The 17,449-nt window shown below is 45.0% G+C and overlaps 1 protein-coding gene across 3 annotated transcripts in view; it reads right to left on the bottom strand.

Moving 5' to 3' along the window:
* Positions 1 to 17,449, bottom strand: part of FGF12 (fibroblast growth factor 12) — a 217,973-nt gene that overhangs the window by 74,059 nt on the left and 126,465 nt on the right. For all 3 annotated transcript variants that reach the window (XM_015637867.1, XM_015637866.2, XM_015637865.3), the window contains one exon: positions 2,534 to 2,644. In XM_015637867.1, coding sequence (XP_015493353.1) covers positions 2,534 to 2,644 — 111 coding nt within the window. The remainder of the gene's footprint in view (positions 1 to 2,533; positions 2,645 to 17,449) is intronic.

Below are 17,449 nucleotides of genomic sequence, written 5' to 3'. Positions count from 1 at the left end.
TGCTCTTGCACACACTTCTGACTGGCTAGTTAGGAACCTTCTGGAGAAGCACTTCAAAACAGAAAACAGTAATGAAGCAAATCTGTAAGCTGTTTACTTGGACAAGTAACTTTTGCCTTTCTTTTGGTACTTCCAGAGTGAAAAATGTGATTTCGTTTTGAAGCTGTAACTGGAAGCTTCACATATTCTGAAATGTTCATTCAAACTCAAGATTTATGGACAAGACCATGTAGTAAAAAGTTATATAAAGTTGAATAAAGCACTGTCCTAATTTCATTTTCAGGAGCCAAGTATTATCAGGTTGGATTCTTTCCCTCTTTTGAAATCCCCTGAGATCAGAAGATGGGGAATTCTTTGGCTTCAATCTTCTCTCAAAAACTTGCCTAAACTTTCCAGCATAGTCCCTGACTCTGAGCCAGTGGCTTGGCACACTTCAGTGAGATGCCTCCTCTCCCACCAAGCTGCCATCTCACCAGATAAATTTATACTCCAGAAGTGTACTTCAGCCCATCTATTTCCAGTTAAGAAGACTGGATGGAAGCAGCTCTCAGGTGCTCAGCACCCGACCAAACTCACCTCTGACATTTCTGGAGTGATGTATAAATCACAGCTCTTTGGGCAACTGGGGCCCAACCTAGCCATGGGAACTCAGGAGGGTCCCCTGCAACCACTGAGAGTGCAGCAGCTTCCCTCATCTCCCCTGTCAGTCTGAAATATTGCAGAACTGCTCTTACATTTCTCTGCTGTTTACCTAAATTTATCCCTGCTCACATTTAAGCCCATTACTTTGTTGTTCAGTCCTCCGTGATAGATGAGGGCAATGAATCCCTGTCATCTCTAGCATATCTTCCCATGTTTGTGACAAATAGGGCTCCAGTGGGATTTTCTGCAGTTTAAGAACACCCCAGGTCTTCTTCCTTTATGAAAAAGCAGCTAATACAGCCCACTGAACTCACCCCATGTGTTGGTGTCTGTCAGAGAGTATCTCAAGGCCAGACTCTTCTTGAATGAGACCTCCTGAGTCTCTGAGCATAGAAGTGTGTGTGTGTAAGTCCACAGACTCTCCTGCTCCACACATAAATCAGAAATTGTCTTATTGCAATTTGCAGTATTTAATTTGTTCAGTATCAGTGTATGTAAAAGGACTAAAACCTGACATTTACATTTGATACAGGCCACATTTCTGGATTCAGCCTCTTGGGTCATTCCACAAGGGCTTTGCCAGCCACCTGCAATTTCAGTCACCATCTTCCCACAGCTCCTTCTCTGCTGTGTGGACCCCCAGCCCTGAGCTGCCTGCAGCAGGGCAGCCCCAGAACACACCATGCTGCTGCTACAGCTCCCTGCAGCTTCCTGGGGATGTGGCAAACACCAGGGATGTGGGGCTACAGCCACCCTGCACCCCTGTCCAAGTACACCTTCACAGGACAGTGTCAATGTGCTACATGTGCTGCACCCCTACAGATACCCCTCACCTGCAGCCCAGGCCCTGCCTTCCTGGAGAAATGCCAGCTAGGAGCTTCTTTGAAATTACACCAAAATTTGTCTGCAAATCAAGCAGGCTCCTCTTTTCAAAAAGTACATGAAGTTTTCTTCCATCAACCCTACCACACAGATGAACTTCTGTTCACCTCTAATAATGTCTGGGAAGCCAAATTCCAAGCTGGCCAGGTTAAATGCCCCTCTAACAGTAGTACAGGGAACTGCAAACCAACATAGATAAGAAAAAGCAAGACTTGAGCTCTACTCTCAATTTGTGGCAGCAAGGATCTGAGCTTAACTGCCCACTCAGGGATGGCACTCTGATGCCTATGAAATGAAGAGATGCTGCAGAAAATATTCTACACCTTTTATAACCTTTTGAAGAGCTTTGGCATTGACAAAATGACTTCCTCTTCAAAAGGAAGACTGACGACTGCTTTGTATGCATTTAAACCAGTATGGCTCCTGCACATGGCCGTGGTTTTCAAACTGTGTGGCTCTGCTGCCCTTTGTTGTCCAGCCTACACCCAAACCCTCTGAACATGGTTTTAGAAGATGACCTCCTTTGACAAGGTCATTTGATACCCTCAGCCTTTACACCAGCCTCAAAGCACGAGACTTCAGTGAACAGCTGCTTTTCTCCAGCCTAGAAATTCCTGATGCTTGCTGAATTTTTGAGGCTAAAATAGTGAAAACGATTTTCTCCTCTTCTCCTTGGAGAGAGAATTCCCCGTATCCTTTACCCACGTGGCATGTGTATAAATATAATCTCCTTTCTCTTCTGGCAGCAATTCAAATCATGGGTTTTATTCTCCACCCCACCCAGATGGCAGTTACAGAATCGGGGCAGGAGGGAAGAAGATCGGAGAGGAAACATATGAAATTATACTGGCAAGATTTAAAGGGGACGGATAGATAGAAAAAAAAATGTGCAGAAAACAGCTGTCTTCCTCCTAATTTGATCTTTTCAAAAATGAAGCTGCACAAGTGAGACCCACTAGGTGATGCATTTGATTGTAATTGGGTTGCAAAACAGGCTAATTTTTCTTACTGTAGTCACTGTTTTCGTCCTTGGTCCCATCAATTGTACCATCTGGGTGCATCTGCAGGAAGTATTCCTGCTGGCTGAATAACCTTGTCACAATTCCTTTCAGCTGGGGTTCTGCAAAATAAAAATAATAATTATTACCAGTTATACTGAGTAGCATGAGACCCAGTTTGCTTGTCCCCCCTTAAGCCCTGAGTAAATGTAAAAGTGCTTGGCAGGTAAGACCTCTTCCAGTGATTCCTTTCAGGCATGGTTGTAAAATATTCATATAAAATACACAGACATACAGGCAAATATAATTGAGATCAGATGAGCAGATAAAATGAAATGCATACTTGGTGCAGTAGAAGCAGATTATGGTACATCAAGTCTCTGAAAGTTACCTACCAAATGGAAGTATTCAGACAGTTAATGTATTTAGAATATGCCACTTGTTCAGAAGAGTATTTGCTAGCACTCTTGCAAAGAACATTCTCATTGTTTCTTACTCTGCTTGTGAAGCCAACCACCTTGCTTTTTGTATGGTTGAGTCACTATCATGCAGTGCCAGTTTTATGCCAATGAAAAGCTACTTAAATCACTGGTATTACAGTGGTGTAAACCCCGAGCAGCTGAGTGCCGAAATCAGGGCTGCATGTGAGCCCACTCTGTAGGACTTGGGGAGAAAAGTTCACAAAGGAAGAAGGCATTTCCAAACCTGACCTCTGAAGCATTTATGGGCACCTCAGACTACCTCTGTTTCAAAATCCTGCATGTTTTCCCCCACCCCCCTCCTAAAACATGTGCCACACAATCTGGCAGATTACAGTCCTTGTCTCCAACAGGGACCTTTCCCAGCCCCTGTGTGTCATGAGCCAGCCATGCCCTGGCTGGGTCTTCCCTATTGTCTCTACAACATTTTGTACCTTCCTGCTGAAGGGTAAAAGGAAAACATGAAGAAAAGCACAAAAATATGAACTTCACACAGCAGGTGTGCAGCTTTACCACCTGTCTGCTCGTCACCCTACCAATCAAACACAAACTAAGTCATCAAAAACAAATTCAATTGTAATCACACAAGATCTGTCACAGGCACCACTGCTGGAACACAAGTGAGCTGACTGCATGTGAGCAGATACACTCACTGGATGGAGGAGATCCTCCTTGTGTGACAGCAGGTTGTGGTTTTATGTGACCACCCACCAAAAGTAAATAAATAAGACCCAATTATTGCTGGCTCAATGGACAGGAAGAATCCAGCGCAGCATACCAAAATCTCGTCAGGCTCCTGCCTTTCCTGCCTCTAGTGAGGCTGTTTAATAAGCCATGGTCGTTACATAACCGTGGTCACGTTGTGTGTTAATGTTCCCATCCGGAGCCCCGCTCTCGCTGCATCACTGCACGACTCCCCTTTGGGGAACCCTCACCCTGCTCTCCTGCACTGACAGCAGCAGCAGCAGGGATCTCACATGCAGACAGGCTGCAGGAACAAAGCATTTCAGTTTCAGCAATCCCTACACTAGCCAGGGGAGAGTCAGGTACTTTCTCACAGCTACAAAAGCCACTGAATAAATCACATCGGATGGTTTCTATGCTGCCTTAAAAAAGATGTGATTTCAGTGCAGTGAGTGCTGTAGGCTGCAGTCAGGTTTTCTCCCAGCAAGACTCAATGCTGGGACAGTAAATAAGTACTGGGCATCTACCAAGAGCTAGTTTTGGTCAAGCCAATATATGTCAAAATGACACCTAGAAAAACACTCAGCTCATTCTTCTAACCTAAATGAATTACCTATTTTGTTGAATGCAGAAGTTTGATTTAACTTGCTTTTCATAAGAAAAGCACATCAAAGCTAGAGGAAATGAAAATCTGCATTCTCAGGCACCTGCATATTCAGGTGCCTGCACCACCCTCCTCAAGTCTGTCCCCTTGCTCCCTTTTATCTAATACCACAATAGTAAAGGCACTAATAGGCACTCTTTGATATGAGACACCTACATTTGAGTCCCTGAATGAATCTTAGCCTCAATTTTACTCGCTGGTTAAATTTTAATGTTTAAGTACTTTGCATGAAATGGAAGAGCTCCCTGAAGGAGAGATTTAGAAGATGCTCCTGCAGTCTGAGGTTTTCTGTGTGCTGGAGAAGTGGGGAGGTCTTTTCTTAAAGCTCTCTGAAGAGGAGTGGGGAGAGAAAACAACCCTGACCTTATCTTTTTTTTTTTGGAAGATGACTTAGCTACAGGATAGAATTAGAATAGCACCTTTTCCTCCTTCTTAGGGATACAAACTATATTTCAACCATGCAAATAATTTTGGAACAGGAAAATCTCTCCCACTTTTACTAAATAGCCTACCAAGTAAAACACTGACCAAATCTGCTTATTATTTATAACTTATGACATTTTCAGGGTTTATCAGAATAGCACCCAAGATCCCCTGATGCCTTCTTGCATCCTTTCTATAGATGCAAACACTTGCACCAGAAGGCTGCATCACCATAGCAAATACAGGGTAATCCCCAGGGTTCCTTTCTGTTAGTGACCTGACAGACACCTAGGCAGCTTTAACAACTGCTTTCCTCATAATGACAGCCTTTTCTGAGTCACGACCTACCTAGGGACAAGTTAGAGGGGAAATCATGTGTTATATGACCTGGTTTTGCTGAACTTTGAGGCTCACACCCAAACTCAAAAGTAAAACTCAAAGGGAGTGAAGCAGAGAGTTCTCAGCCATACACAAAACCATGTTCCTCCTGGCCCTAACAGTCTGAAAGAAGCAGAGCTCCTGTCTCTCCTCACTGCATAGATCCTCTTCAGCAGGAACAGCCCTGCCCACACTCATATAGGATGTCCTGTAGCAAAAAAATACCTCTTCCAGCCACTGAAGGATCAGAGAGCATTCAGGAGACATGCAGGTCTCTCCTCTGGTTCCTTCATCTTCTTGGGTCTCTTTCTACAGCAGAGAAGTGCTGGTGAGAAGCTGCACCTCTGTGTACCTTTAGCTACTTGAACTAAACACAGAAGTGCAGGGAGGTGCACAGCCAGCACCGAGTCCTCTAACACAAGGAGGGGCTGGGGAGTTGCCTGTGCAATGGGTGATACAGTACAGCCATCTCTCCACTTGAACTGATCTCTCTTTGCATCCCCAAAACCCCACAGGCTGGCCAGGCAGGTCCATAGGGTCCCCAAACCACCAGTATCTCTCCAGTGCCTACAAAGGAAGCAGCTTGAACACAAACAGGTGACAACAGCTGCTGGAGTAGCTGCTTCCCACCAGGGAACTTCTTGTCTTATGTCTGGGCATAAAGTGAGCTACTGGGATTTGCCATTCATACAGTAAACTGAGTGCCTAGAGGACTACAGACAAAATTTTAGGTGAAAGCAACTTTTAACAAGGAGCAAGGATTTGCCCATCTTCCCCTCTCAGTATGGAACTGTTACCTGAAGAGAAAATTGTATAATCACAGGACAGGAATTTTCCTGCTAGCCCAGAGGTAAAATGCTGCACGTGACTTTTAAGAGACCTACTTTTGTCATATCATATATTTTAACATCACTTCTTTCCATCTACAGAGTGATTTTATCAGTCTTTCAGCACTGGAACATAACCCTTATGCTGCAGCATTTGTGCTAAAAACCTCAGTTTATAGAAAAAAAACCACAAAACCAGTAAGTCTCTGTCAATTAAGGATGCTGAGACACCCTGGTAAGTCAGAACAGAAAGACAATGAAATAGACTGAGAACTTTCCAGGTTTGCAATAAAAAAAGAACCACCCTTCCTAGCAGACATTATTGACAGTGCTTGTTGGAGTACCAGGGAGAAAAAATACAATAAAACCCCACAACCATGATACTTTTGTCTATACTACCCTCAGTGATACTGCTCCAGGCTATATTCAATAAGAGAAAGAAGTAAACCATAAAATAAAGGAAAAAAAATTGCAGCACAGATAAGCAAAAACTGCTATGAACATTTTCTTTCTATAATTCTTAGAATTTATCACAAATCAAACTTAAACCTACTCTCTAACCTCAGCCTTGTGAAACAAATGGGACTCAAATCCTCTTGCTTTTAAAGGCACAATGCTGCATAACACACTTGGGATAAACCTATTCCTCCCACTCAGGCTCCTCCGTGTGCGCTTCTATTCTGCTGTAGAAGCAGCTTTCCCTGCAGAAATGGAACTGAACTAACATGGGCAAGACTTCAGCAGCAACTCAGTGTCTCCCAAAACACAAAGTCAAGCACTTTGGAATGGATTGAAGAAAGATGTTCTTGCTGCCTTAATCCCAAGCTACTGACTGAAAAGAAGAGACTTCCATGCAGCTTCTACTCCCAGTGCAGACCCCATGCTATGAGGTTTCCCATGCAATATGCAAAGGGATATTTTTAGCCCTAACTTTATAAGCAATACTGCTATACTTCAGGATGCTTACTTTAAAGATCCTGTTCTAGCTGCTCATATACAGCTGTTGAGGGCTGGGGAGTACTGGAGAAAACTCAGTGGATATTCTTTATGCAGATACAGTAAGCTCAACTCCTTCAAATTCCAGAAGATGCAAGGGAAGATCATGCTCAGGAAGCACAATGGGGACATCAGAGTGCAGAACAGAACAATAACACAGAGCAAGAGCTAAGCTGTAACTCTTAGGAGAGTTACACTAGGGTGTGCAGCATCTGTCAGAATGGGCACTTCCCTTTGGTGAAGACACAGTTGTCACCTAATGACCCTTCTGAGAGCAGTCATCCACTGACAACTCACAACACCCTCTGAAGGGCATCTGCCTTGGTTACCCTTTCCACAGGCCAAACTCACCTGCCCGCCCTGTGTTTAACTTTCTGAGCCCTCTGGCACAGCTGAGGCTAACTAAATCATGATCTGACTGCTAATCTTCCTGTCTCTACTTAAATGGTAATGTGATGCTGCCATTATTCATTTCTGCTGTCCTGATGCTGAGCCTTAAAGTCATCTCAGTTCACCATGAGCTGCTGTGCTTCCTGCCTTATTATGCAGCTACAGAGTGCTCTTCATCCTCCTGGGGCTTGCCAAGGACATGATAGTTGCAGGGTGCTCACATGCACTTTGATCTGCAGGGCCATGCTCACTGAAGGCCAAAGGACCATGGCAAAATCAGCTACTCTGCAGAGTCATATCCCTCACCCTCAAACTGCAGACACTGCTGAAGATATCTACTGTGTGCTATGGGGAAAAGAGCAAGAGCACTGACAGAAATATCACTCCTTAATGACCTCTTCATTTAGCTCTTCTGTTTAAGGTGAATAAGGAACTCACCCCTTAAATGGAAAATGGAGAACACAGAAGTATAATAACTCCCCCTAATGCAGAGAGGAGCTGTGAGGTTATGCATCAATGCAGCATTTAGCAAAGCCCCACTGAGGGCACCAACTCCTGCTTCTTTCCATCAGCAAAGCAGCAGTACTAAACCCCTGGGGGACGAACCCTACTCTCTTCTTGTAGGGTAGTGCAATTTGCCCCAAACCCCGAGCTCTGGAGCAGCAAAGAACAGGGCACAACACCAACTTCCAGCTGCAACTCCACTATGGAAGGCAGTCTGATACAGTCTCATTTCTTGGAACTTTCAGAATGCCCTTACTCTGGCAACACAGTGACCTGAGGCTGCAGGAAGCCAGTTCCCACTTTGCCTTGGGATGGGAATTATAAAAGGACTCAACACAACCATAGTCACAGAAGTCATCTTAATCTGAATTTCCAAGTCAATGGCACAGAACTCAGAGGGGCCACTTTTCAATGAACTTTTAAAAAAGATGAAGGGCTTAGTGACCTTTGAGGGATTTGAGCCACTGGCTCCAAGGATTCTTGCAATGCACAGCAATGCTCTTGGTTGGCAGGCAAGCCTCCACTTGAGGTTACTGGTGCAGAACTGCTTCTAAATCTACTTCAGAAGTTACTGTGCTGGGTGCCAGTGGTACTCAGTGTGGGTTATGGCATAAACTCTGAAGCTCGTGGGGCTACTGCTCTCTGCACAATGAGCTGTCAAGCAGAGGACTCTGCAAGCTCAGATGGGAAGCAGCAGTTTTCTATCCAGCAACCTGCAATAAGGTACGAGGGAGGCACCTACTGCAGAATTTCCACAGGAGACTTGCCCATTTGTTTGCTCTCTCTCACTGCAGCTCAGTGTCTGTCTGGTCTTAGCACAGCAAGGCTGTGAGAGATGCCAGCAGCAGGCTCCCAGAACAGTCCCTCTGGCACCTCCTAAGGACATTGGTCTGGCCAGGGAGAAAGCATCTCCAGCTCTCCTCTGAACCACCTCGGCATGCTGCTGACTCCCTTCTGTGCCTGTGCAACAGTTTTGCTGAGGATGTGACTGCAAACATAGGAACTGTAATACATCTCAGGAGCATATTTCACCTAAATGCTCTTCAAACATTTGTTTATTGCAATTAAACATTTTAGCCTAGAATTTACACATTCCATTATTCTTATTTTCACCCATTCAGGCTGCAGCTGTCATAATGGGAGGTTGATTTATGACTCACCTAACCAGCACTCAAATCCTTAGCACACCAAGCCCAGCATGCAAGTCAGAGCATAAACTGCTCCTAATTTACTTAGATTAACTCTGCATTTTAAGTGCCACTGCAGAAACTGCAGTTCCCCTCCCTTAAAAAGGATGGGTTCCAGAACACTCGATAAGCCAAATTTTGCAGACACAAATTTTGTAGACAGAGAAGGGCACCAAAATCCCTCCTTCAGAAGCACGGTATTAATTGAAGGCTTGTAATAAATCGGGACGAAAATCAGCAAGCTCCATGCAGATTACTATGGTGACAGGCTTCAGAACATAACTCAGGGATGAAAAGCTGAGGGAGATAAATGTTGGGGTTATTTTCCCAACCAGGAGCTGCCAAATTCTCCTGGGTGTTTGGAGTTAAGATGAAGTAATTTGGCTGTCTCAAATTAAATGCATCACTATTGACATAAGCTTAATATCTCAACTCACTACAATGATTCACTGAATCCACCCAAGCTGGGAAGCTCAGGAATAACACCACTTCCAGCTGTGAAAGGAGCTGCTGCCCTTGAAGACCCAGAGCGTGTTTGCTCTGGTCAAACACCCTGCCCAGCTCTGCCACGCAGGAACCGTGTCTGTAAGTCTTCAGCAGATGCTGCACATGGCTGCACAAGGCTGTGGCTGCACCTGCAGTGAGTCCCACACGGAGCAGGTCACAGCATCGTGAGCCACACACGGCGATCCTGGAGGACACTCCAGCTGTGTCATGCAGCTGCAGAGGAGGGAAATCCTCCTGCAAAGTGCTGAGTGTTTTCAGCTCCCACAGGAGTCACTCAGTGCACAGAAGTGCACAGGCAGGGGCAAGACATTTCCCAGTGTCACAGTATTTTCCAGTTTCCGTCACTAAACTCAGCAAAACTGTTTTGAGCTGAAGGACATGTATTCCTTGAGGAAACCTACAAGCAGGTGGCCAGGATGGCCTAGGCAATGCTGTCTGTAGCATCCTGATCTCCATCCAGGCAGGGAGAGAGCAAAAGAACTGCAGAGCCAAGGGAAGTGAGCGACACAGGGGAGCATTTGTGTTTATCTGGATGCCTCCTCAGGCTGCCTGCACATAGATCCAGTCACAGTGGGTAACAACAGCTGCCCAGGCATTAGGGAGCTCTGCAGCAAAGCCAGGCATCCAACCCCACCTTGCAAAGCTGCCATGAACCCCTTTTAGTTTAGATGCAGCCATTTGGCTTAACACACTGGCACATCACCCAGCCTGTGAGTAGGATGGAGAGATGGAAACAGACTTAATGACATTAAGATTTGCTCACGAGGTCAATGGTTTTGGGGGGCACCAAACAGTCAATCCCAGCTTCTTTCCCAATGAAGCAGAATGAAGGCCATACCCAGCTTCAGTTTAACATGATTACAGGGCTAGTGTCACCTTCCAATTGCAAAACATTCATTTGGAGAAGAAAATGGCTCTGGAACAAGAGGGCTACATGGCACACTCGTGTATTTACTCATCTCAAGTGTAAATCTCCACCCAGGGCTAATAACTACAGAGAAACAACTGGTGTTTCCAGGATGCTTTACATGTAATAACAGGCTGTGCTGGCAGGGATGGCCACTCTGTTTGAAGGACATGCTTCCAAAAATGACATTACCCTAACTCAGAAGGATGATGGGCTCAAGCTGATGACAGCACCCGTCAAAGCAATCGCCTCCTGTCACCATCACTGAGTCACTAGAGCAGAATGGCACCTTGTAGGCAAAAAGAGCATCCAGAGAAGTGATTTCCTTTCCTGTGCTAGCACCTGCCAGGAAGAATAGTAATTAGCTCTCCAGCACAGAGCACAGCTGCCTGCCTGCCTGCCTGCACCCCTCCACAATGCCTGCTTTGCTCTAACCAAGATGAGTCCTTCCAGGGAAGTCTTATTTCTCACTTGCAGAGTAGGTGGAAATGATGTGATTGCACGTCTGGGGCATTTATGCAGGCCCTCCCATATCCAGGGAATCAGCTTTACAGGGATGTTAATACAAATCTGAGGTAAGGGGCAGAGAAATTAGTCATATAAAGCATTGAAAATTGGGGGTGCTGCATGGAATCATTGTGACATGTCTGTGGATGGTCTTAGCACAGCCTACGGATGTTAGAAAGTAGAGAAGTCACCCTGCAGCTCACCCACTCTCCAAGATCTGGATCCCATGTGACAGCCACCTAAGGCCAACTGCTCAAAGATAACGAGGTATGAAGCTGTGGATGAGTTTTCCAGAAGGCAAACAGCAAACTAACATACATGACACATGAGCTACCCACTCTGCACAAACACCAAGGACAAAACAGCCATCACAGCACTGCAGGGCCAAAGAGGAACCCAAAGACCACTGCAGATGAAACAGTGGGACAGAAAGTGAATGGGAACTGATGGCCCACCTGCCACCAGGTATTGTGGCACAGAATTGCTGACTGGCTCTGACTAAAACTGACTAGATGAATATTTTGCTGAAACATTCAGAGTAAGAGTAGGTAGAGCTACACAAACTCCATCTCACTAACAGAAAAAAATGAGGGATATCTGAAAAGATTGCAAGTTTTCATTTTTTTCTTTTGACACGACATTTTCTTTGGAAATTTAATGAAAAAAATGTTAAAAGAGCCAGAGATTAAATCCAAAGTGTCATTTTAAGTACAATGAAATACTGCATTGAATCTGAATCCTCTTCTCCCCAGAAACTTCTTTTATTTGACCAGAGAACTGAAAAAAATCAATTCTTCATACAGTTCACTGCCACATTTGTCTTTGCCTCCCCCAGGATGTGGTTTGTGTTGCTTTGTTGATCCAGTATGTTTTAGCAGCAGACAAAATTTCAAAATATTTCCTTTTCAAGAGCAATTTTCTACACCTGTACTGACTTGAGCTCTGATGATAAAACCAAAGCCAGGCAGGAACAAAAGGCATACAGAAAAAATGTAGGGCCATTCCAGAATTTATGCAGGATATGCTTTTTCAGGTATAGGAATTTAAAAACTGAGAAATTTAATGCAAAAGAAGTTGTAGCTACAGCTCCTAGGCTGTCGTTTTCCAGCACAATCAATGCCTTGGCTACCAAAGGTTAAAGCTTGCTCATAAGTATGGATAGCAGAGCATACAAAATGTATTATTTATTTTGAGGAACACCCTGCAATTATTCCTGACATATTGTGTAATTAGCTAAAATTACAGCATATTCACTGAGAGTGAAACAGAGGATATCATAAATATTATGTGTGAGCCCACAGTCACTGAGCACATTTCATCTGGGTGCAGACATGTCTCATGAACCAGCCAAGCGTGGTTCTGCCTGGCCCCCTGGGCTGTGCCAGCTCCAGAGCCAACAGCAACAAAGGGGGAACATGGGCAATAAACTCCTGACTTTCCCCATGCCAGCTCCAGAGCTGCATGAGGATTTAACAAATGGGAACACCCACATTTGCAGAGCTTTAAGGATGACTGAGCCCAAAGCTCATACCAGAGAAGAAGGGGTATATTCCCATATATGTTATCCCAAGAGAGGTGGAAAGGTGAGCTCAGAGGATGTCTGGAGAAGCTGCTTGCTTTTCCTCCTCAAGCTTACAGGAGGAGAAACCAAAAAGTAGCTATGGCCTCTTGGCAGGCTTGCAGCACCTCCTGGCCTGCAGCTTCCCAGAGAGAAGGTTTCCTACAGAGCTACATGTCAGACCCATCCTAAGGACTTGTTTGATGGCTCAGAAGTCCTGGGGAATGTTGTGGCAGTGCTCTGTGTGTACAGTTAGAAAGATTTTGTTTTGTTCTCTTGACTCCAACATGTAACAAAACTTCTTCACTGTTAATTAGATTTCTTCCTGGTTTCCTACGAAGATGTGGTTTAGATATTAGAACATTCTACTCAGAATTTGCCCCGTGGGAGGATGCAAAAAACAAGTTTAAGAACATCCTTCTAAGAAATGCACATCTGGAATCAGTGTAGGACTGAGGTTGGACTATTCAGCAGTGGGGGTCCCTTTCAGCCCTGCTGCTGGGTGACCATGACTCCGTGGCATTAGCACATCCTATACTCCGAGTTTTTGAAGGGCTCCACAATAGAGTCCCCACTTCCTCTCACCTTCCAGTGCCCCATGCAAGGCACCCCATCACTAATAGTGCTCACATGAGCAGAGCAGACACCATCCCTGCTGTTCAGGCCTGCCATAGTGCTGGGATTTATGCTATTCTCAGATGCTAAATCTCCTCACTTCCCCTATCAATCCAGCAGGACTGAAATACTGCAGAAACACTGAGACTGAGAAGTCCCTCACATAAACAAAACATGCTATGGAAACAACCACATCAATCTTGCACCCTGCTCTGAATGCCTAGAAAAGTAAATTCATTAAAATAGAAAATGGACAGAACATACTACCAACAAGCACTGACAAGAAATTCATCACTTCAGATGCTATCAGTCTCGGGAAAGGGACTTAGTCCTACCAAGACCAGCTCACAGAAGTGCCCTGGATAAACACTGGATGGTAACTCAGGGAAAAAATTTGGTCCCAGTGTCATTCTGCAAGCTTTAAACAGTCCCAAGTGATAACATCCTCTTTTACTACAGTATTCATCAGGCAATCTCACAGCATTTTCCAATGGGATAAGCATGTGAAATTCTTTTATTTAACAGGTAATGAGCCTGTGATCTGGAAAAAATTAAAGCTCGAATCAGTCAGGTTGCATTACAAGGATTTTTTTTTGCTCACTGCACTAGTGCAGCTTAAGAATTTCTGTAGCAGTTTGGAAGCATTTTTTACTCAAAACTACGGTGTTACTAAATTTCAACAAATCTTATACAACACCCAAATGCATAATGAAAATGTGCAGCTTGTGCCATTCTGCTCTGAAACATTATACTTCCAAGAGCAAGATCATGCTAAAAATGGCCAAAAGTCTACCATATGACTCGAAGTTCTTTCCTTTTACTTTGTGAAAAGATACCTTTTTTAATCTGCATAATAATTTTAATTTTTCATTAGAGCCAAAGATTTTCTTCAGACTGATGAAAACTCTCCAGGTGTGAGAAAGCCATCATCCACTTTGTTCCATCTAAAGCTCTGCTTTAAATAACAATGATATTTTACTGCTCATGTCTCAGCACAAACACCTCATTTCTGGTACCAGGCAGCACTCAGGACTCCAGAGAGACAGGCAGGTTCACTTGGCACCCAACTGCCATCTCGGAAGAGAGCTGAAATCAGTGAGCTCCCTCTCCAGGGATGCATGTGAGAAGGATGACACCGTGCAGATGGAGTGAAAACAGAAAATCTGCCTCTCCAACAGGTTTCTGAACAAAGCTCCTACTCCCCCAGCTGCCCAGAAGGGCTCAGAAAGCTCTAAAACTTCACTTGGTGCTTGCTAATCATTCAAGAGCTGTTATGGGGCTGTAGCTCTGAAATCTTAGAATTTATTTAATGGAAAGTAGAGTAGAAAAAGAAACGAGAAGAAAAATAGAAGAAATGTTTATGGAAGCAAAAAAGATAGGAGTGGCATGGAATGAAATTAAATGGAAGCCAAAAGAAACATTTCAAAATGTTTCAACACTGATGTGGTGTGCCTGGCAGCAGGCAGAGCCCATACTGATGAGTACCACACGTCACTGTAAGAGCCAGCAGAGAATTACTGGTTACACCACCTTTTAGCCACAGTAAGAGACAATCCCCACAAGAGTGTGATGTTGATCACCACAGAACGACCGCAGGGACGGCTGCAGATCGATACCAGAGGCAGCCAGTGACTCACCCCAGCTCCAGTTACAGGAGCTGTGCCAGGAAAACCACCAGCTACAGAACAGGTGAATGGTCCAAGCCTGTCACCTGTCAGCATCTGATCCCTGCATCTCCTGCAGGAGAACCCTTCAGCAACCCAACCCTAAGCTGGGTGCTGGAGGCCAAAACTAGCTGTCTTTTTGAAAGTATCTACTGGTTCTCAATGTTCTGGAAAATGTGGACTGGCTTTTTGCAGCCTGGCTTCATTGGCAGCAGACCCATCCCCTTGACCTTTTGCAAACAGTTTTGCTCTGGGGAATGAATGAGATGTATTTATTTGGCAGCTCGGGCAACATGGGTGACAACTTCTAAGCAAAGAAACTATCTGTGCAGCCAGCAAGGGGAGGAGACAGCCAACTATGCTATTCTAGATAAATATCAATTAAGTGAACATGTTCTATTAACCCCAAGACCCTTCTTTTCTTCCTTCATTTCAATCCAAAATGCTTAAGTATCTCAAGAAAGGAACGTTTCAGGGGGATTTTATCTTTATCATAGCTGCAATCGCATTTCAGGAGAAAAGGCACTAGTAACAGAATTACATTGCCTCTCTGTGGCTATTTTGCTAGTTCACAGCACTTAGCTGTCCACTGGATGTAACACATGCCCTTAACAGAGCAGGCTGCTGGAGGGAAGGTGAGCCAGGAGTGCACAGAGCACTCCACAGATGCTGCTGTGGGATGTGAGAGAAGCTCTGTGCTCTCCACCACTGTAGTGGCTATTATCTAGCCCTGCATCCTTATCCTCACATACAGCCCCCACCATGAGAGGAAAGCAGCCATTTTCTGACATCAATGAAGTTGCACACTCTGAACAAGAACTATCGTGCTGAAAAGGTCCCAGGAAGGAAGATGGGGAACACAGGCAGGTGACAGCATAACTGTTTCTCTCCTTTTACCACAGCTGCCCACCTTCTGGCCAGAGAAGTGCCAGAGGTCCACAGCTGAGGGTTCCTCTTCTGGAACACAGCAGTGCCAGCCAAGCATCATTGGAAATTGAGTTTGTTTTTGTGCTCTGAAAGAGGGGGCACTGATGTAAGTCAGACAGGATTGCACAAAATTCCACCTCCCACACAATACTTCAGGTACAACAGGTGCACATGCTGCCAAGAAAGGAGCTGCTACTGCTACTTCCCTTCCAAACTGAGAGCTCTGCCTAGAGCCACAGAACCCCATGCAGCATCTCCTCAGTGGGTACCCTGGCACAGCAGAGCAGTCACCTCCTCATGACAAACCCAAAGCCACAGAGCAGATGCAGCAACACAGCTGCACAGATCCCTTCCATGATGCTGCTGCTTCCAGCATTAACCTTCATCTCCCGGTGCAGCCCACTCCACAGGGAAAGGGCAGAGAGCAGAACTGCCCAGAGGTGCTGCACAGATCCTCATCACACCAGCAACCAGCCAGCAGCTCCTCCCAGAAGACTGCAAAGGCTCAGGACTCAGGTCATCACCCTGCTTCGTGGCTTTGTCCCTCTGTCACCTTTAGCCAGAGCATTCTGGAATGAACACAGGACAGAAGAGGTGTTTGACAACTGCCAGCTTGCATCCAGATGCATTTTCTCAGCAGCCACATAAGCTCCATCAGTGTCAGCAAGCCCCATTTCAGTGGTTGGAACAAGCAGAGTTATTTGTCTGAGCTGTAGTGTGGGGGCTGGAAAAGCCGAAGTGAGTGGTCTGCCTGAACAGTGAATCCCACAGTTGTGTTCCACAGCTCCCAAGAAAGATGCCTTCTGCTTTACCATTTTAGAAATGTGTTGTAGCTGCTATTTTCAGAGGTAGTGTTAAGAAGCTGTAGCCCAACAGCCCTGTGACCGTGCTGCACAAACTCAGTCTCTGCACTGACTCCCTCAAAGCACAAACCCCCTGTTCCTGCAAGCTGGATGAGAGGCACCCATGAGGGCATCCATGGCTCTCCTACAGCTTTTAACAGAGATGCAAAGTAAAACCAGCCTCTGGAAGGGCTGAGTTATTTCAGGATTCTGCTACATGTCAGAAGAGGGCAAAGTTAAAACAATAGATGTAGTAGCTTACTCCATGCTCAGAAAGGACAATGCATTAACCTGAAGAATCTTGTGTTAGCTGGGGAACAGAGAGGAAGCGTGTATTAAACAGGAGAACAGAGTACGAAGGCACTGCTCCCTGACAGACTGCAGCAAGTACAGCCCAAGCACAGAGCAGATGACTTCAGTATGACTTCAGGTCACTTCTCAAGACATTTCCAAGATCAAGACACGACAATAATGCAGTCATGGCAATGACACTGTGACAGCACACAGAGCATACAGAAACGTATCTGTAATCAATGATTAGTTCTTTATTTAAAAGTTAGTTCTTTAGAGCTGATTTCTCTGACCTGTTCTTGCCTATGTTCTTGGTCACCTTCTGCCAAGCCATGGAGCTTGCAAATATGACAGGGATGTCAATCTCTTAGATGTTTTGCTTGATAAAATTCTTCCTTTGATTTTAATAATAACAACAAATCACAGCTTGGTTTCAACTTAGCAGGACTAGAAAAATCCCAGAAATAATGTGCATATGACTGTTCAGAAGGGTAGATCAAATGAGATAAATGTCAGAGAGGTGAAACAAATGTCTACCTGGTCACTGTGGTTCATGGTATTCCTGCTTGGGAGGGGA

This window comes from Parus major, chromosome 9, assembly GCF_001522545.3.
Source record: "Parus major isolate Abel chromosome 9, Parus_major1.1, whole genome shotgun sequence".
NCBI classification, from domain to species: domain Eukaryota; kingdom Metazoa; phylum Chordata; class Aves; order Passeriformes; family Paridae; genus Parus; species Parus major.
The sequence above is the reverse complement of the archived record's forward strand: the minus strand, read 5'-3'. Positions and strand labels throughout refer to the sequence as shown.